Here is a 22,332-nt window from a genome sequence, read left to right on the forward strand (position 1 = left end):
ACCATGCCTGATGACGTCACATATAAAGAACAAACTTTCTGCAAGTCTTTGAAAAGGAAGGATAAAAATCATTAGAGAAATAGATTCTAACACTATTACTCGTGTATTAAGATATTTCTCCACTCTCAACAAGAACACTTGTTGCAGTGGTGAAATCTAAATGTAACCCTTGAGGGTCCCTCCTTCCATCTTTCCATCCTTATATTTTTATGCCCCTGCTGTAGGGGACGATGGCATTAAGTGTTACCCTTGATCGTCCGTCCTTCCATCTTTCCGTCCCATTTTCGTTTGTTTGAAGCTTGAGCAGGGGCATATGTGTCCTCAGACACATTCAATTTTTATTTGCAACTTAATTGCATTGTAAATTACATAAATAAAGACATCCATCATTATGTTTGTAGAAAATTTATTAGTGATTTACAAAAATATATGATTTAGTGAATAAATAATCATGTAAATACAAGTTGCATAATTCAGTAAATAGAACATGATAAACAGTTGTTAATGTAAAAATAGTTTTCAAATTTAACTCTGGTCAACAAAAGAGTCATATAAAATACACTTTACTGAAGTATAATAATTTAATTCTGTCAGCAAAAAAATATTTGGTTCATTTATAAAAACAAAAAAAGTGAAGAGTAAGTGCTGCTATGCAGACACTATAAATTCACCAAAAAATAAACATCACCCATAGTTAAGTCTGATTCTCTTCATATCAAAAACAATTTTTGCCATTTTTTTTCAAATATGATATTTCTATCCAAACTATAAAACTTCTTTGGCTTTGAAATCTTTTATTTGTGAGTAAAGGTGGTAAAAGCTCTTCCAATGCAACAAAACTGGAATATTCAATTTGAACTTATTTAAGAGATTTCGTGAATATAGTAATTATCATAACATATCATTTATTAAGAAAACAACGAGTTTGACCACAATGTATATGCTATCATATAATTTTAAAATAAGATCAGAATAATTTCATTTAAACATATATATCATTCAATTTTGAAAATCATAATATTCAGGACAGGCAAACTAAAAATTAAAATTTTTATCATAAGCAATCATTGTAGCATGTGTAACAACATACTTTAAGCATTAATACTCTGACATGTTCTTTCACTGAATCCCTCTGATGCATTTTCAAGAAGTAATCTCTGCGTTTATCTTTAATCTTAAAATTAACACATAAAAAATAAAAATATTGGAATTGTAAATTGAAAGAAAGAAAATCGTCATCTGAAAATAAGCATACTTATTAAAGCTAGTGGAATTATATTTATCAAGAAAAGTCATATTGAGCATTTAAAAAAGATAACAGAAAGCTAGTTCACATGTGAAGTGCCTTTACAAGAGGTAATACAAACTGATGTAAGAACATCGTTGCTGGAGACAGAAAATTTAATGGGACTTTATCAAATTTATTTATATCACACAAATATGTCTTTAAAAAAACAAACAAAAAACAGCAATTTGATAGATTATGAGGCATTTTATACATGTATGATGATATATAAATATATTCACTTGCAAAATACTTCTAGTTTCATCTGTTACTGAAAAATTTTATGATTTTCAGTGAATATATTGCTTGAATGTAACGAATATTTCATTCTGGATTTTAATTGATCCATTTTACAACCCATCATTCCTTTCATTGCTTATCGACTATAAAATATACAATTAATTAAATTTATTGCAATTAGTGGTATAGTTTCAAAATTCTGCAACACTATATATGCCATATACTATGGTAAATTTTCAAAACTTTATTACAATTAATTTCAGGAATTTTTTTTATGAAATTTTCCCCTTAAAAACAATTATCTATATCATCTTGAAATTATATAAACATGTATATGAGAAAATGTTGGTACTACTGACAGTTCTTTAAAAAAAAATCCAAAAGTGTATATAATTTAAAAAAAAAAAAATTACAAAAAGTAAAAAGATTTTTCCTACTTTACTTTGTACAGAAAATCACGATATAATGGGTTAAAGTTAACAGAAATCTAACATAGAAGTGAAGTGAACAATGTGTTCATAAATTAAAAGTAAAATGTAACATCCAATGAATGAAAAGAAATTATCCTTTTGCATACACTAAATTGAGTATGTTAGTAAAACTTGATAAATAACTGCCCACAAACTTTGGATTGTAAAAAAAATCATTGACAAATAATGTTAAATAAATTCTTTATCACATACCCATCAATTTAGTATAAAACAGAATTGTACCAGTAAAATATAGATATATATGATTCTGATAATACACATCAACAGATTAGAAAAATATATAATTCATTGTAAATATATCAAAAAAACTATTTGCAGATAAGTTATTCATATAATATATATATGTAAGCACATAATTAACATCTAAATAAACAATTTATACAGAAAAAACAATAACAATTAACAATGATGTTTATAAAAATTTGCATATCACTAAACAAGGAAATGAAAGTAAAAATTGCATATAAGTTTCTAGGATAAATAATATATTATGTATGTATTTTTAAATGTAAATTTTGATTACGTACATGGAATGTTTCAGATAGAATTTGTGTATTTTGATTGATTTTAGTTGTTTAAGGATCAAAGGAAAATGTGTACTCACAATGATCCTACTGTAACAGAGAAGGGTCTTGACTGAGGAGGCAAAAATATTGTGCTACCTTTTTTTTATTAGAAAAAAAAATCTTATTTATATATAATTACCCCCTTTTTAAATTAAGGTTAAAAACTGAATAAAGATTGTTCAAACATTGGTTGTTTACAATGTATAGAACCAAAGCTATTTAAGATACATTTACTACTAGAGATCAGCAACTTTAATTTAATGGCCATATAATAAATCAGAATACCATACAGCTTTCTCAATAATTTTAACTTTTTTTTATATACAGACATATTTTTTTCTTTTACCTTGTTCTCATCTTTAAAAGATTTGAGAAAATTATCTTTCAAAATAAGGATTTTATGAACAATGAATGTCAAAAATTTACATCAATGTATTGAAAATTCGTAAGGTTTCCGCGGAACCCAGTGTCTCGCCTACTTTTGTTGTTAGTCGCAGGCTCAACAAAAATGAGGAAATAATTATTAAAAATTTTCCTCTAGATACTATTTTTTGATTGTAAGAAAATTATATCCAAGTTTGGTAAAAATCCAGGATGGTTTATGAATCTAATAAAAGTTTTAAAAACTTTAACTGCAGACTGTATGTAATGTTAACTGAAGAAAAACTAAGTCCATTTATAAGTTATATACGAAAAAACAGGAAATAAATTTTAACAAAATTTCCTTCTAGATACTAGCTTTTGATCATAAACAAGCTTCTGTCCAAGTTTGGTAGAAATCCAGGATAGTTTAAGAAAGTTATTAAAATTTCAAAAACTTTAACCAGAGTGAATATTTGTTGACACTGCCGCCGACGGAATGTAGGATCGCTATGTCTCGCTTTTGCGACAAAAGTCACAGGCTCAACAAAAATTCAATAAATTAACAAAAAGAAAGGTGGTGTTGGTATGGTTGATATTCCTTTTTTTATCTTCTTATGTACAAATATAACGTTATAAAACATACAAATGCAGAACTGTAAAGATTTCATAGGTTATTGCAGGCATTTCAAAATATTTTTGTGATCATTTTAGAAAACAAGATTTGAATTCTTACAATGACATTTTCAATGAAATAATGAGAGCCACGTTATATCACAAGATTTTTGCCTAGATGCCAATCTCTTGTATTACATGCTTCTGACGATCTGACATACATATTTAGAAGATGGTAATTTCAGACAAGCTTTTTCCAAACTAACTATTGTTTAGGATAATGATAGTTAATTACATAATACTCTATAATGGTTTGAAAATTTGCCATAAATGATTCAGTCTAAACATGTAAAAGTGGAATGTTACTACAGATGATTTATTGTCTTTCATGGGATACTAATTTTTGTGTATATTTTTATCAACATAACCAGTAAATCAAGAATTCATGAACATACAGTTTTTTTTCTCAATCCATAAAAATTTGAACCCAGGAAAACAAATGAATCCACAGTATACAAGACATATAAAACAACAAAGTTTTTATCATAATAAAACAGATTTCTGAACAAATACAACCTACATTACTAAATTGCATAGATATATTATAATATCACAATTATTTTGGATTTTTGTAGAGATCACTTTATAATTCAGTCTTTGGTTGTCCACTTGCAAAATTCTGGTAAAGCTCTGGTTCAGGTTCTACAAGAAAAAGTTACATGAACTATTGAACTTTACTACTATTATATCAACTATTGAACTTTGCTAATAAAAGATAACAGGAGAGCATATACTGAAATGTTTTGCTTATTTTACTATCCATGATTGATTTAATGTTGATATCTGTTGAGATAAAGTTTTACTCCAAGTATCACATAAACTTAACTCATCAATGATCCATTAAAATGAGGTCAAGGTCAGAAACACGAAACCTGACAGATCAGACATGTACACCTCACAATCATTTCGTACACCTAATATAGTAGACCTATTGCTTATAGTATACAAGAAACAGACCAAACATAAAAAAACTTAATATTGACCACTAAACAATGAGAATGAGGTCAAGGTCAGATGATAACTGCCAGACAGACATGGACACCTTATAATCATTCCATAAGCCAAGTATAGTCGACCTTTTGCTTATAGTATTTAATAGAAACACAGACCAAAATACAAAAAAGTTGATATTGACCAATGAAACGTACTCATAAAGCATAACAAATGTTTGACAACTACACATATTCATCAAAACCTCTAATACAGCTGATATTTCTGTTATTCATAATACAAATGAAAATAAAACTAAGGAGATGTGGTATGATTGCCAATGAGACAACTATCCACCAAAGTTCAAATAAAGTGGATGTTAGCAATTAAAGGCAACCATGCCACCTTCAACAATGAGAACACACATACACTATAGTCGGCCATAAAAGGCCCTGACATGAAAAATATGAATCAATTCAATTGGAAAGCCTAACTTCACCTAGCCTGAAAGTTTTGTTACTGCTAATGATAAAACATACCAAAAGCTTCGTTGCTGTAGATATTATGATCCTGATCATTGTCAACATTGCCGTAAAGACCATCTCCGTCCTCTAATTCCTTCTGTCTTTTCTTCTCTAGGATATCTTTGATACAATCATGGATAAAGATGTACTGTTGCTGTAAGTTAAAGAACAACAGAATATTAATAAGTCATCCCTTCAAAAGATTTACGGTACTCGTCAGGAGTTGGTTTTGCATAATAAAATATCTATGTCACATGTTCCAGACAGACTTTTCATGAAGACTTTTGATTTGATTTGATTTTATGTATTTTAAAGCCACTTTTAAGCACAACTTTTGGGCTATTTCATGATTTTAATGCTGGAGGAAGCCGCAGTGTCTAGAGAAAACCACTGACCTTTGATAGGAAAACTGATAATCCTAGTCAATTAAGATTGGAGTCAAATGCACCCGCATTAGTGGGGTTCAAACTCACAACCTCAGTGTTAACTGGCTTGTGATTAGGTAGTTACTACTTAGACCACTTGGCCACAGAGGCCCCTGCAGACTTTTGAGAATTCATTTGTCTATACCGGTACATGTCTGTTGGATTTGTAAATAAAACATTTATATAGATGCAAACAAACAACACAATTAAAGATAAGAAAAAACCTGTTTTAACCCTTACCATTCTAGGACCATTATATATAACAGCCTTCATACATTTTTTTATATATGGCCCCACAGTACAGAGCTTGGGAACTTTCAAAAACAGTTTAAACCTAAAGGAATATAACTAAAGACTACTTCAAATTGCTGGTCCATATGAAGCTAAAACTATAAGAATTTAACTAAAAGCCACCAGGACTGGCAAACAATTGCCAGTACAGGTGAAGCTAACTACTAACTTTACCATTTTGAGACAGTTTAGGGTATTATAAGTAACAGTTAAAATGCTATAACAGTCTGAAACTTTTTTTTTTAAGGATTAATAAATTACCTCAGTTTGTACCATGTACATTCGACATTCTCTCATCTTTACTACAAAGTCAAAAATATCAATGCTGGAGTCAAAATCATGATCTCTGATAAACTGCATCATGTGGTCCAGGGCAATAAACGTTCCTGTCCTTCCAACACCAGCACTGTAAATATAGAACATGATTTAGATCAAATAAGTTGTGTTCATTTATAAATATACATATACAGTACTGTATCAGTGGTTGTCTTTTGTTTATGTGTTACATATTTGTTTTTCATTCATTTTTTGTACCTAAATTAGACCGTTAGTTGTCTCGTTTGGATTGTTTTACATTGTCATTTTGAGGCCTTTTATAGCTGACTATGCAATATTGACTTTGCTCATTGTTGAAGGCGGTATGGTGACCTATAGTTGTTAATTTCTGTGTCATTTGGTCTCTTGTGGAGAGTTGTCTCATTGGCAATCATACCTCATCTTCTTTTACATATATAGTCTGTGTCTCTGAAAAGAGTCAATAATTAGGAACAGCTGCAAGTCATGGTTATGCATCACATTTAAATTATACACTACTTTAAAATTATTGCAATGAAATAACAACCATCACAAAATTTGTGTGAGGAGTTGAGTGGTGAAATATTATTGTCAAATGTTGACAAATTCTATACATGATAATAGAGTTAAAGGCATACTGTAAATTTCTAGACACTGGGTTTACTACTAAAATGAGACATCCTATTATTAACTATGATTTAGTCTTTTTTGTATCAAACATATCTACATGTATAAAAGCCAATTATTGATATGATAATTTGGTATTTACAGTAAGCTGGTTCAATTTTGTCAAAATAAGCTCAATAACATTGCTAACTAGACATCATCTCTATGGGCCCATCTGTGAATAACATGTGGTAAAAAAAATTGTATATTTACTAAGTTTTTGACCTTGAACTTTGACCTAGGAAGTTGTACATACATTATGACACATCCACTGGTGTTGGTTAACATACATGTCAAGTATAAACTTTGAAATCATAATGGTTCTCAAGATATAGAGGGGACACAATCTTTATCATAGGACATGGGGTTGTCAACTGAAACCAGTTTTTGACCTTGACCTTTGACCTAAGAAGTTGTAACTACATTATGACACATCCTCTGGTGTGGTTAATATACATGTCAAGTATAAAGTATGAAATCATAACGGTTCTCAAGATATAGAGTGGACACGATCTTTACCATAGGACATGGGTTGTCAACTGAAACCAGTTTTTGACCTTGACCGTTGACCTAAGAAGTTGTGCATACACTATGACACACCCTCTGGTGTTGGTTATTATACATGTCAAGTATAAAGTATGAAATTATAATGGTTCTCTAGATATAGAGCGGACACAATTTGTTACGGACAGACAGACTGATTACTATAGGGTGACCCACCATTCGGCAGGGCCCTAATAAAATTAAGAATGGAAATGGGGAATCTAATGTATTATTGACTTGCAATTCAATGTCATTTGAAACCCTATTCATGCAATTATAAAATTGGTCCCTAGCTATGTAGTTCAGTGGTTGTCGTTGGTTCATGACGTCATATTTGTTTTTTTTACATTGTTTTGTTTCAAATTAAGCAGTTTGTTTTCTCCATTGAATTGCTTCTTCCTCCACCAGAAACAGCAAGCCTGAGTATTGCTTTTTCTATTTTGTTGTGGCGAGACAAAAAATCTAAAGATCAGACTGACTTATGTACAACACAGGCAAAAGACTCTTGACATAAAGAACAGACACATGACTACATACATACCTGCAGTGAACAATCATTGGAACTCTACTCTCTGGAATAGTCACATGACTGCGTACGTTGGAGATGAAGTCAACCATGACATCATTTTGTACATTGGCTGAGAAATCTTTCCAGTTTAGGAAATGAAAATGTTTTAATGTCCTGGACTTGTCTCCCTAAAGACAACAAAACATGTATAATTAATTATGTATTACAAAAAGAATTTAGACTTAAACGATTCATTTGATTCAGAAAGTTGACAGTCTTCTCTTACTCATCAGCTGATAAAAACTTTTGTTCTAGTTGCAAGAAATAAAAATCCTGATGTTTGAAAGTCTTTTTAATGATATAAATGTATATGTTTTATTGGTAAGTTTGGTACAGAACAGAAAGTGTTTGAGTGCATTTTTTTAAATAATTTTTATAATTATGATTAATGAATAGAGGACACAAATTTATGGAACATTAATCATTGCTTTTTATAAAGAAAATGCTGCATATAAATCATTCTGTCACAATAAAACTAGAGGCCTGAAAATGCCTGTGTTGCTCTCCTGCATCAACAACAATAGCCATTTTTAGGTAAAATATATTATGGAAGGGCAATAACTCTATAAAGATTTAACTGACAATTTCAGTCCTGTTGACATATTTGTAGATCTGGTCTTCCTCATTCTTTATGGTCTATAGTTTCTATCTGTCTGTTATACTTTTTAAAAAAAAATGCAAAAACTAAAAAAAAAATGTGAAAAATAGACTATCAAGGGCAACATTTTAAAAAAAGGGGTCACTGGACAATTTGGGTTTGTTGATTTATTTGTAGATCTTAACATGCTGATCATTATAGTTTCTTTCTATCTTTTATAGTTTTTAGTATATAATCATGATAATGCAAAAACGCAAAACAATTGGTAAAAATCCTCATTAAGAACTGTTACAATAACTGCAATAAGGATGTTGATTTAAGCCATGTTGACTTATTTGTAGATCTAATCTTGCTGATAATTTTTTTAATGAAAATTTCTCAATGATTATGGTGGTTGACATATTGGGTGGGGTTATCAGCAATTTTTGTAACTAGATACCCAATCCTGATTGTGGCCAAGTTTGGTTAAATTTGGACTAATAGTTTTTTGTAAAAGTTAACAGACCACTACGGAAAGCAGATGATGGACGCCTACTGATGAGAAATACTCACTGGGTGAGCTAAAAAGAGGCGATTTTTTAAATTTTGCTAAACCAACCCATTTGCAGTCTTCTCAAAAATAGTAACATCACATTAATTTCTGAATTTAAAGTTATTGTTTGTCAGTCTTATTTCTGGACAACTAATCACATCTTTGGGATAAAATGCTTAAGTTCATTGTGTTATAAATCCAGCTAATAGTTAACCAGAGTCTAGACAGTTTTTTTATCCAATATCAGAGCCTTGAAAATACATGCCATCAATAACTATTTCCTTAATAAACCACAACTACTTTTTTTTACAAAAACATTGTTCTTGAATCTTGTGAGGGGGTAATGATAATAATGAGTACTGAACCCGCCACCATTATCACAATTAGTGGAAAACAAATGAAAGTTCTGATCCCGTTATATTCCATAGTCACATGATTACAGTATATTTGGGAATAGCAAAAGAACATGATCAAGACATATCAACTTATATGGATGAGGTCACCTGATCATAGATTTCCAGCAGAGTGAAGGTCATAAAGTGATAAAATTTTTAAATAGGAATTTTTAGGAAATTTTCACATGATCAAACTATTCCTAGATCCCCATTGAAACAGTCACTATATCAGAATTACTAGTTCCATGAAGCTTCATATGTCAGTGTTCTACATTTTACAAATTAAGGTTAGACTTACCAGAGTCATTTTAAAAATTCTGAATTCATATGTGTTGATTGTTGAGCAAGATTGCATTTCTACAACAATATCTCCAAACTGTTTGGCTTCTGACTGTTCTGTTGGCCAGTACATCTCACATTTTATCTGAAATTATAATCAAAGTCAAAACAAATATTTAAAAAAAAATAGCAATAGGGAAAACCCTTTTTGCAACTATGTCTTAAATAAACTCAACATAGATACCAAGATTGAAAATATGTAAGCCAGATGTTTGTTTCTTCTACAAAAGACACATCAGTAATGCGCCTATTAAAAAAGTTAAAATATACAAAGTTCAGCCGTGGTGTAGTGGTAAGAGCATCAGACTACAAACACAAAGGTTCCTGGTTTGATCCCCTTTCGGGGAGAAAATATCAGGGACTAAATTTTCGACTCCTATCTTGACACCATATGCAAGTATGGTCTTGAGAAAGGATGATAGTCCTTCCGATGGGGACGATAAATGGCTGATCCGTGGTAAGAGAGAGCAATATCTCTTGCCTGTAAAAGACACCCTTCTTGTAGATTTAGAAAAAGAGCAGGCTAATGCCGCTACAAGGCAGCACTCGCAAAGTGAAAAGGGATTAATATAAGTTGTAATAACTTGTTTCCCAATCCACTATAAATGAATATGTTAAAACTTCAAATGCATTGAGGATCAAGGGATAACAGAAACTGAAAGCTTTTTGTCCTAAACATCAGATTTGGTCAAATTTCAATTTTTACAGAAATAATTTTGGTGATTTTATTGAGATTGGGTGTCTTAATCACCATTTTGCACTTGTTAGTGTTAATAAATCCTTTTCTGGTAATAAAACTGACATCGCCAATTACACATGCAAATAACCCCAAAAATTTATGAATTAGGCCCTTCATGTAGTTTCTGTAATCAACACTCATAGAGTAGGAGAATATAAAGACTTCATTATTCTGTTAATTACTTATCAAACACTACGTCAATAGTGCAACAGAGATTTTTAAAAGAAAAGATATTATCAGCGCAGTTACTGTCAAAGAAAAAGTAAAAATCCTTAAATCGTGAGTTTTTGCTTCTGAAGGGCATTGATGATAAAAATCTATCAACTTATTTTAATTGGCCATACTTCCCAGTCAAAGATATTAAGTCTATTGTTTGAGATTCCCTTTATTTTTAGCCAATGAAAAAAGAGAATTTGTATAGTCATACAATATAACGCATTGTTTGGTACCTACCCTGCCATCCTCTTTAGCTAATGTCAACATGACAATAATAGAAACACTCTGTTCCCAAACCATTCTCCAGAAATCATCAATAGTACTAGGTATAGGTCCTTGTGAGGCTATGTACTCTCTCTGGGATTTGTATCCCTGCAAACAGAATGCACGTCAAATTAAAATCAACAATGTTTAGAGTAAACTCATTTTTTCAAACCATGTATCACAGGACAGGCTGTAGGTTTTCTCCTTTAAATTGTTTCTTTTTTGTCATGCGAAGCCTTAAATAGCTTACTTTATAGTATGAGTTTTGCTCATTGTTGAAGGCTGTACTATGACCTATAGTTTCTTTTAGTCCCATCCTTTGGTTTTTATTAGATAGTTGGCAATATCATACCACATCTCCTTATTTTCATGGTAATTTATTTGAAAGTCAACAGATGTTTGTGTGTAATTCCTCAAGAGTAGTCTTATTTTTTTTTTTTACTTCATATCATATTTTTTTTAAACATTAATAATTTATAGAAATAGTTTTCACGACAAACCACACCATCTCAAGGAAGGTTAATAAATAAAATGTTCAATGTTATCAATTTGATTGATTGATTGCTGGTTGCTAAATGTAATGCAGTAAATATTTCAGCAAATTCTGGACAAAACTAACGCTAACAACATATCATAATCGGAGAATTTCTTAGAAAGATCAGTTGGATAAATATGACTGGACAATAATAAGAATCATTCTAAAAGTTTATTTGCATATCATTCTTCCAAAAAATATTTTGTTTGGAAATTGATTTATGTATATACATGTATTACTTACAGGAATATAGTTTGCATTGATGAATGTAGATGCTTGTTCATCATCATCTTCTAGTGGTAACAGTTTGACAATGGTGTGGTCATCTGAAAAGTAATTTTTTTTACATGAAAAAAATGTGTGTTCCAAATATTTTATAGATTTGAATTTTCATACCTGCCAACCCTCCTGTTTTGAGCGGGAGACTTCCGCTCAAATGGCGAAATTCAGGAAATCTCCCGCTTGCCGGTACCCTCCTGCGCGGGAGTATAGAATCTCCCGCTTTTGAATATTTCAACCTTGAATGACAAGTCAACATTAATTACGTTTTTGAGTCACTGATGAGGGTTGTTGTTACCTGTAAATCACAGACCGTGTGAAATTAAAATGGCTTCACTTGACAGCTTGGGTGTCAAACATAGTACTAATTAACGAACATTAATGACATTTGCTTCAAGCTTTGTGTTATTAAAAACACTTCAATGAAATTTCAGGTTACTTCACCTGTTTAATCCTGTTTTAAGTTATCCTTCTTAAAATAATGTGAATTGATACAACAATATAAACTAAATATAAATTGAACAAAGAATCATAAAAGGATGGCAATTAAATGATTTTGTATGCCTTAAGACAAAAAAAAATAATTATATTTTAAGAATCTTTTAAAAGATCTATACTTCTATTCAATGTTTGAATTGAAATTTATAAGATATGTACTGAACCAACTTGAATGAAATGTGAATTTGCACACACTTAATACACCATCTTGTGACAATCTGATTAAACACCTGAAACAGAGGTAACTTAATTGAAAAGCTGTCCTGATGGGATGCAAATGTGGAAGATGATGAAAAAGGAAAGAAACAAAAAACATATCTTGTATAGGATATAACCATATTTAAAGAAATAAAGTATATCTATTAACTCTTATATGTGTTTTGTAGAAGAATAAATAAACAGGTCATATATTTCACTTGAAAATGTCGTTCGCTCAAAATCTCCCCCTGAGCTGTCATAGCTGAGAGGGAGATCTCCCTCTTTGAAGGTTTCAGAGGTTGACAGGTATGAATTTTATACATGTTAAACACTTCCTTTGCTGATTTCTAACAAATTTTCAATTTTGCACAGTTATGCAAATTACTGTTAACATATTAATTTATGTGAAATATTTATTAACAAAAATATAACTCAATATAGATAGTTTCATAAAAGATTTTTCATTATATATCTTCAACTGTAGGACTCAGTTAAGCTCATAGGTATAACCGTATAGTATGATATAGGAACTCCCTTTACATTTGGAGGTAAAGTACTTCTGTCTATCCAAGTCTGTAAAAAGCAGTATACCCCTATATAATAATGAGGAGCATCCATTTTGTACTTTGACAATAGAAAAACAAAGGATATGGGGTATCCATCCATGACACAAAAGCAGTTCATGCACAGCAAAAAACACGTAAAAAGAAAAGGAACAGCACTTTTATTGCTGTTCTTCATCTCAAAGCCACAGTGAGGCCTTCAACAGACTATACTTACAAGGAAGAATATTGACATATCTGTTTTTCAGTTTATTTTCCTCAGTATCTGCAAGAGAAGTGCTTACATGTTTCAATGTTTTGGGATCTGTCAAAGTTTTCAGCTCCTGTTGAAAGAAAAATATTACAATTCAATTTTCCCAGTAAGGAAGTTTAGCTGATTTTGTCTGAGGAATTTAAAAATTAAATCTGTGACAATTTTGCTAGTACCTCATTCAGAGGTTCTAAGTATGAATGGTCATTTGTACTTTTCCAATGTTCTCTTAATTAATAATTCATAAAGGCTTGTATTTATTCAAATTCTTGACCCTTAATCACTCCTTAAGGAAAGTTATTTTCAAAGTGTTTCATAAGTTTACTGGTGACTGGAAGAAAGAATTCAGCAGATTATAATTGAAGTTCAGTACAAGCAGACGTACAATTTACCATTTAAATTCTTAAGGGATTGCTTGGTACACAAACATGAACACATTTAGCAGTTACAAGATGTGTTAAGAATTATGGATACCTTTTTTTACCATTGTCCACCAGTATTAGTTTTATTTAGTCACATCAGCAGTTCTCTTACTATGAAAGAGAAATGGTTTTTACACTTATTTTTGCTAACATAGAATACAATTTTACCTCATACTCATGTGCAAATTTAAGATTACTATCTTTATGTAGCTCTGCAACTTTGGCCTCAAAATCTTTCATTGCAATAGGTCTGAAAATGAGAAAAGATTAAAGTTACCAATTTAGGTAAAATGGGAGTCTTTCACCATCTTTGATCTCAAATAACACTAAGTCATTAGTCCAGATGAGATAATTGAATTTACAAGCAGGAATGCAATTCCTTTGGGAGACTTTTCATTTCTATGAAGAAAATTTAAAGTGTTTATCTTAATGTAACAACTGCTTCAACTAGATATAAATATTTTTATTGATTCAAAGTTTGTTAAGCTTATCAGGGGAGATAACTCCTTAGATAATTTACAAGTAATTTACAGTAAATTTTTCTATTTTGTTAAATAACTAGTTAGGGCTATTCCATTAAAATGTATGTGGGAGGGTAGGAAGGGAAGGTTAATTATTGAATGTGGGTCATAGGTCTTTTTTCAGTATGCGTCTTTTACCATTATGCAAAATTATCTAAACAATGGTTCTTGGTTGTAGGGATATTTTGAAAGTCCCGTCCTACCCTTCCACATACATTTTAATGGAATAGCCCTTACACAGTATGGGTGTTTTTTTTAAATTTTATTTTCTGATATCATGAAACAAGAGCCATCTCTAAATATTTTTTTTCATGTTTTTTGTCTGCTTTGTTCTTAAATAAAATGCTCCCCTGGGCGTAGCTTGATACAACCGCAGAGGTCGAACCCTGAACAGTTGGGGCAAGTATGGACACAACATTCAAGCTTGATACACACTGAATTTGGATTGTGATTAAATATTTGACACAGCATAGGTTTCTGACACAGAATGAATGTGGTCTTAGAACTTATAAATTTTTAATTTACCTATTCAAACCATATCATTATTATTTGCTTTTATATATAAATCAGAAATAACCAATTAAAAATGGAAAATTTTAAAGAGAAAAAAAAAGGAAAAATAGGAAAAAAAATCCCTCCCCCAAAATTTTTTGAACCCCCTTATGATTCATCACCCCCAAACTCAATCCCAGCCTTCCCTTTGTGGTATGGTACCTTGCAGTACAATTTCAGAGAGATCCATACACTTGAACACAAGTTATGGTCAGGAAACTAGAAAAATGCTTATTTTTGGCCCCTTATTCCTAAACCTTTTGGGCAAATACCCGCAAACTCTATTCCAGCTTTCCCTTTGTGATATGGAACCTTGTAGTACAATTTCAGAAAGATCCATACACTTACACACAAGTTATTGTCCTGAAACTAGATAAATGCTTGTTTTTGGCCACTATTTCCTAAAATTTTGAGGCAATTACCCCCAAAATCAATCCCAGCATTCCCTTTGTGATATGGAACCTTGTGGTACAATGTCAGAGAGATCCATAAACTAACACACAAGTTATGTCTGGAAGTTACAAAAATGCTTATTTTTGGCCCCTAATTCCTTAACTGTTGGTACCATAACCCCCAAAATCAATCCCAACCTTCCTTTTGTGGTATTGAACCTTATTGTAAAATTTCATAGAGATCCATTCACTTAAACTAAAGTTAGAGTGCAAAAATCAATGTGTCTTCGGACGACGACGACGCCAACATCATACCAATATACAACCGCAAAAATTTTGCGGGTCGTATAAAAAATGTTTCAATTTTTCACATCCTGTAATTCAAATTAAGCTCAATGATTTGTTGTTAAAGTAAATAACTATATACTGCGTTTTGGTAAAGTATGAAAATATAGTAGTTTTAACCTCAGTATTAACTTCATCAAAAGAAAAAAAATTGATAAATTCACATTTAGTCATATTGATCATTTGAAAGCTTACTATTTTGTATCGGTTTTGCTCATTGCTGAAGGCTGAACTGAATCTTTACGGACATCCTTGGTCTCTGATGGATAGTTGTCTCATTGGCAATCAAACCACATCTCCTTATCTTTATACAGACCTTGTTGAATTACATGTTAATACATATTTACCTTTTCTTTCTTATATTCTTTCTCTCAACAGATGGTGTCTCCAAATGATGAGGGTTCAAATCATTAAAATCATCAATTTCTTTGTCCTCCTCCATGGGCTTATGCCTGAAATAAAGAAAAAAAATACTAATTTGAATTGAGACTTTTAATATGATATCATATCATTCTCACATAGTTTTTAACTAATGATATCTTTTAGTAGTCTATCAAAATCCAGAGTTTTAAGGTCCTCATTCTGCATATACATTTACTATTACTCTCTAAGTGTCCCCTTGAATAATCAATATTTCTCACATCATAACTTTATAAATATAAAGAGACGTGGTGATAACTGACAATTTGAGAAAAGGATGAAGATGTTTATAACTACAGGAAATTGTGGCAACTATTTCATGATAAAGACAATCAAATTTATTAAAGGAAGGCCTTTAATAAGGAGTCCCTATAAATTTTTCAGGTTTTGACAACAGAGTCTGTAGATTATGAACCTTATCGCACGCTAATTTCATGTCAACCTTTTGTACCTAAATGTATGTACGATTTGATCAATTAAAAGTAACCAGGGTAGTTTTTTATGGTACCCATGAAGACAATGACCTGTTCAGCTATATTGATGGATGTAACTCAACTTTCGCTTATCATGTTCTTGCAAGGACATGTCAGTTATTTTTTAACCCAAACAACTACTGGACTGTGAATTGTTGAAGGCCCTACAGTGACCTCTTTTTGTTCACATCTTTGTTCTTTGTTCTTTTATAAGTTTGTCTATATATAGTTGTCTCATTGGAAATCATAGGACATCTCCAAATTGTTATAGGGTAGGTCCACAAAAATTATCAACTGTGTGTATATCTAATTGTTCTTCTTTCTGCATTTCTCATGCAAAGGTAGTACCTAACAGTAAATATTCATGTGTTGCCTCTATATATTAATTGTCAAATATAGTGACTGAAAAGAGTAATCAAATCCTAACTCAGAAGAAACAGAAAAAGATGACAACTCAAAACTGTACCAGATTTTTGACATTCCACCTTATATATAAAACCTCAGATTGGAATAGTTCATATTCAAGGTAAATTACAGAAATGTTATTGAAACAATGTCAAATATTTGATTCAAATAAACACTTGAGCGAAAAATCATGTGAATAGAAATAAAACACACAAAAAAATTATCATACCTGCCAACTTTCACGATTTAGGCGTGTACTACACGATTTTGACCCCTTGTCACGATTGCACGATCATGATCATGAAAAACGCTCTAAAACATGATTTTGTGAAATTCTACACGAAAAAAATTATTGTTCCCGACTTTGAACTTTTCCCAATGGAGTGATCAGCCAATCAAAATCTGTGTTTCTCATGATCAAATTAATAAGCCAATCAAAATCATTGTTTCTCATGATTATTGGGCATTGCAAACATGCTAAGTTTTGAACTTGTTTTGAACATTTGAGTTATATTCCTCTGTCTGTATGTAAGAATTGTAAAAATCGTGATCATGGCAAATTAATTTTTATCTGCAGGAAGGTTCTTACACAGCTTAAGAAGAAAAGTATGACTGATTGACAAAATTCAAAGATGCATAATAAATAGTAGCTTATGGACATTACACTTATTGTAACAGATCATCATGATCATATAGTGTTTTCATTCTTGTATTTAAATTACCAAATCATTTATAATGCAATGTACTATCTTTTATTTTTCACAAGGAATCAGATAAATGTCCTTCTTTGTGCATATTTTTAAACTGAAGTCAACAATCACTTTAATATTCCAACACAAGAAAATATATCTTGGTAAAATTCTAGCTACATGTTTATCTTTTCTACACAATAATATAAGTACTAAAAAGAAGAAAAAGGCTTGTAAGCTCATCATCAGTATACCATATAAAAAAAAGATATGACACTTTTTCTAGAGCACAAAAACAGCGCGCGCATAAAATAGTAACCTTTGAAATTGTTGTCATGCACTAAAACCCCCATGGGGATTTTCAAAAGTTGGCAGGTATGAAATATATATACACAGTAGTTAATTAATATAGATATCATTACCTGATTGTTTCTTACCAATATAGCAAGCCTTATACCAATAACAAGGCCAAAACAGAAATAATCATAGATAACATATGGCCGATTACAGTATCATAATTTACCTCGGAGTCAGAAGTTTTAGTCACATATGCACACAACAATTACCCTCATAAATCTATGACTTCATTGGTTAAAACTTACTTCCTTCTATTTTTCTTGATCACAACAATAATTATAATAATAATGACAAACACCGCCACAGCAGACGCAACACCAGCTATAATGGCTATCGGCAGACCTTCAGGTTCTGTAATGAAAATGATAAAATAATTAGTTTATCTGTCAGACATCTGATGATTATATATATAATTATGATAAATGGTAGAAGTGATTACTAGTACGCACTGTCTGACAGATTTTATTTATTCTACTTATCATGCTTCAGTTAACTTATGACTTTTATTTATTGTAAATTCAGAAATTATTGTGATGTTCTTATTATTAATTTCTGAATTTGCAGTACATGTAAGTAATAATGTCTTAAGCAACAGTTTTAACTGATGGATCTTTTGACTGATTTAACAACTAGCTCTTTTTGTTAAATATTAATATGCGGCTCATGACTTGACAGTAAGAAATAGTCATTATTAATTAAGTCAACTTATTGGAAAAGAAAACATTTTTTAATTATTTATCAAAAGAGTACATAGTTGACACTATAAACACTAACCAAAGCAAATAAGAAAAAAAAACCACAAAAAATATTTGAAATAAAAAACATCCAATCACATATCACATTAATTTATCATATTTATGTATCTAAATAGCAAACTCAAAATGAATATTCAGAGCAATCTATAAATATATATCTAAATATTGAATTGCAATTGTCTATTGGCAGCTGTTTCTTCTAAATTTTACAAAAGCTCTTAAAAATCTATATCTTAAAAAATTCATTAAGAATTATAAAAAAGTTTGAGAGATTAATAATTTTATCTAAATTTACACAACAAATAAAGGTAGAGGATAAAGGGTCTATCTATGTTCTGCCTGTAGCTTATAGCTTAAGGATATAAACAGGTGACTAGAAGCAAAAGCATTGTGATATACAGGTCTTTAAATTCAATACCAAATGAAGCTCAACTACCACACAATGGTATAAGTCTTTAACAATTTCCAACGGATTTCATAAGCAATGTTATTGATAAATATAGAAGAACTGCAATTCCTTAATTATCCGACCTGTAACCCAAAATTATGACCAAAAACTGTGCACTAGCTCTTTCTTGAAACAAGAGTTGGTCCCAAGTAAAATTAGACTCAATTTTTTTTTTATCTAGGATTGGGGCAATAACAAGTACCAAGTATACTTTTGAAAGAATTCATCAAATGTTCATAATATAGGTTAAACTGAGGCATAGATTGGAAGTTCTACAAAATTCTATACACAAATTTTATTTCAAATGCTAATGAAATCCTCTGTTTGTAAAATGAGAAAATGATGGAAAAATATTGTTCAACTTAAAGTTTGATAAAGAAAGCCATCTTTATTCTTGAAATCCTCGGTTAACAATTTGATCTTTTAAAATTGTAATTGAGTGAAAAAAGAACTTGAAGAATGCAAACAGTAAAATCTAGGCCAAAGTTAACTTATATAAATATGAAAGCGATTTTCAATCCACATATTTGCAGTTCATAGTCAGAAAACTGTTATTCTTTATAAATTTCTAAATTAATTTTCATAATAACTGTATAAATAGCTTTGAAGGCTCATCTGAAGTTCGTTCATGGAAATAAATGGATTTCTGACCATGGAAGCATTCTTACATATCTTTATCATTCAAATGATGCTCCACATGCTACATTTTATGAACTTATAGCATCCCACATAGTTTCCACTCTTGGAAAGCCCTTAAACTGTAGCAATTTTTGTACATTTCATTCTGAATTCCTTCATTAGATTTAAAAAAATTTAATTTTCATCCAATATTGACAACAGAAATGAAGTAACAATTTGTAATTTCAGTTTTTACTAACCAGGTTGTGTTTTATAAGGTCCATACGGTTTCGATTCTGTACAGCCTCCACTTGTACAAACAAATGCTATCACTCTAAAAAACATTACTTATATAATTAGTTCACATTGGTTGACTAACTGCTACATATTTTCATCATTGTGTCATTTTTTTTGTAAATATGCATACTGATTTTCATTTTTCTTTAGCTTAATATAATAGAAAAACAAAGAATATGGGGTATCCATCCATGACACAAAATCAGTACATGCACAGCAAAAAAAAAAAAAGCAAAGGAAAAGCACTTTTATTGCAGTTTTCCATCTCACAGTCACAGTGATGCCTTCAACACAGAGCAAAAAACTCACACCTCGCTTAGCTATTTATGGCAGACCAATCAAATAATGCAATGCAACAAGTGCTTCTTAAGTTTGAATTACTACTTATCTTATAGTATCATGAAACAGGAGAAACTGACATCATTACCTGTTTTCGGTGGGGTTTGTCTTATCAAATTACATATCTGGCTTAAATATTTAATTTGTCAAACCCTGCACACTGTTTTCTATGCTTAAATATGGTGACAATCAAGACAATATTGTCAACATTCTCAATAATCTTTTTTTTTGTCAATTTGTGATGTCAATGTCAATGCCTCATAATTATAAGCAAAGCTCGACAAAAATAATTCAATTTCACTTTCTTACATGTCTATTCATCAACTTAAAACAATTTTTTCTCAAAGCAATGGACCTTATATTCGGGGCAAAATAAGGTCATTACGGAACACTAGCTATAAATATTAACATTAAAAGACACTAAAACATGAAATATATGCTATATTAACTTTCTTTGCAAATTGACTGCAACCTCAATACAAGACACTTATGCATGATAAAATTAGATTATCATCTTAAAGATCCTACACAATTAAACCCCGATTATAAGCACCTATAAAGACTACAATATCAGTCCTAACACTTCTTTACCCAAAATTAAACACTTTAATTTATACCATTTTTTAAAAACAAATCTTTCAATATTCTACATGTCTTACATAATTCTTATGTCTGCAGGTAGTGGTCCATTACAGTACACATCATCTGCCAGTTTATTACAATCAGTATCTTCTCCTATTGTTAATTCTACCACCTCGATACTTCTCTTACGTCTACCTGAAGAGCTGACTAGAAACAAAAAAGCAAGCAAAAAAACAGTATGAATCTCAACAGTACTTTTTATGATTTTGACACTTCAGTTTTTACAACAGTAGTCGCATAAAACATGATCTCTCATATGGTGACATGGATTTTTTTTTTTACAATTGATGCATTCTGGATCAATGTTACACATAGGTATCATTTTGGGTACTGTGTGCTTTGTTATATATTTTATTAAAATTATTCTTGACAGAAATTATTTCTGTACTCCTGACCAAACAAAATGAACACTTTTTTTTGGGGATTTTTAAAACTCTTTGAATTTAGTCCTTTTAGTCCATTTGATAACTATAAATTCATAAATTATTGTGATTGTTGGACAATCTACTACAATGTGAGTTAAATCATTGCGATTTCAGGAAAAACTTTGCTAAGATTTCTTAATTTACAGTAAGTTTCTAAAGTTTTTGGCACCTCAGAATCATCTACGGACAGAAGTATCAGGTAAGTAATAGAATAGACAATGGAAACGGGGAATGTGTCAAAGAGATATCAACCCAACCAAAGAGCAAAAATTAGCCCATGGCCACCAATAGGTCATCAACGCAGTCAGAAAATCCTAAGCAGTAACATATACTAATTCAGTGAAATGGACACCACATTAAACTCTGAAACATACAAATGAAACAAATTTTAAAAAAAACACACAAGAGTAACAAAGGATAGAGGTTCCTGACTAGGGACAGGTGCAAAAATGTGGCAGGGTTAAACAAATTTTGTGAGATCTCAACCCTCCCCCTATACCTCTGGTCAAGATGGAATAAACAATCACACAGCAAAACACACAGTTAAACTCAGTTTAAAAGAAGACTGAATACATGTATTCAAGTCAATAAATTTCTATTATCTTAAGCAGTTACCATGATCATTTATCCAAGTTCTGTTTGTCACTCTGTATGCTTGTGTAAAACCTTTAGCTCTGGATTGTTTCCATGTTGCCAAAGTTGCAAAATGTGATGGATCTTTCATCTGACTAGTTTCTCCTGTGGTAACAAAAAGAAAAACTGACAAGTAATATCCAGCAAAATGTATAGCAATTGGCAAAATTTTGCATAAATATTTAAGCAGAAAAACAAGATTTAAATTCAGCATTAAATTACTGTGTTTATTAATGAAAAAAATGCAAATCATAATTAATGTGAAACATGCTCCTATGAAAATAATATGTGGATACCTTCTTACCAATTTGAAGCAGATCTTATAAAATATGAGT

At 30.8% G+C, this 22,332-nt stretch overlaps 1 protein-coding gene across 1 annotated transcript in view; it reads right to left on the reverse strand.

Moving 5' to 3' along the window:
* Positions 1-389: 389 nt before the first annotated feature.
* The window catches only part of LOC127726589 (tyrosine-protein phosphatase 10D-like), a 36,868-nt gene continuing 14,925 nt past the window's right edge, over positions 390-22,332 (reverse strand). The window contains exons 6-19 of the mRNA XM_052234008.1: positions 21,980-22,102; positions 20,957-21,086; positions 19,922-19,995; positions 18,086-18,191; positions 15,844-15,948; positions 13,855-13,936; positions 13,232-13,337; positions 11,720-11,802; positions 10,915-11,049; positions 9,682-9,807; positions 7,832-7,986; positions 6,049-6,193; positions 5,087-5,225; positions 390-4,259 (exon numbers count right to left, since the gene is read on the reverse strand). Of these exons, the coding sequence (XP_052089968.1) occupies positions 4,201-4,259; positions 5,087-5,225; positions 6,049-6,193; positions 7,832-7,986; positions 9,682-9,807; positions 10,915-11,049; positions 11,720-11,802; positions 13,232-13,337; positions 13,855-13,936; positions 15,844-15,948; positions 18,086-18,191; positions 19,922-19,995; positions 20,957-21,086; positions 21,980-22,102 (1,568 nt within the window). The 3' untranslated portion in view covers positions 390-4,200. The remainder of the gene's footprint in view (positions 4,260-5,086; positions 5,226-6,048; positions 6,194-7,831; positions 7,987-9,681; positions 9,808-10,914; positions 11,050-11,719; positions 11,803-13,231; positions 13,338-13,854; positions 13,937-15,843; positions 15,949-18,085; positions 18,192-19,921; positions 19,996-20,956; positions 21,087-21,979; positions 22,103-22,332) is intronic.

This window comes from Mytilus californianus, unplaced genomic scaffold (assembly GCF_021869535.1).
Source record: "Mytilus californianus isolate M0D057914Y unplaced genomic scaffold, xbMytCali1.0.p SCAF_18, whole genome shotgun sequence".
Classification (NCBI taxonomy): domain Eukaryota; kingdom Metazoa; phylum Mollusca; class Bivalvia; order Mytilida; family Mytilidae; genus Mytilus; species Mytilus californianus.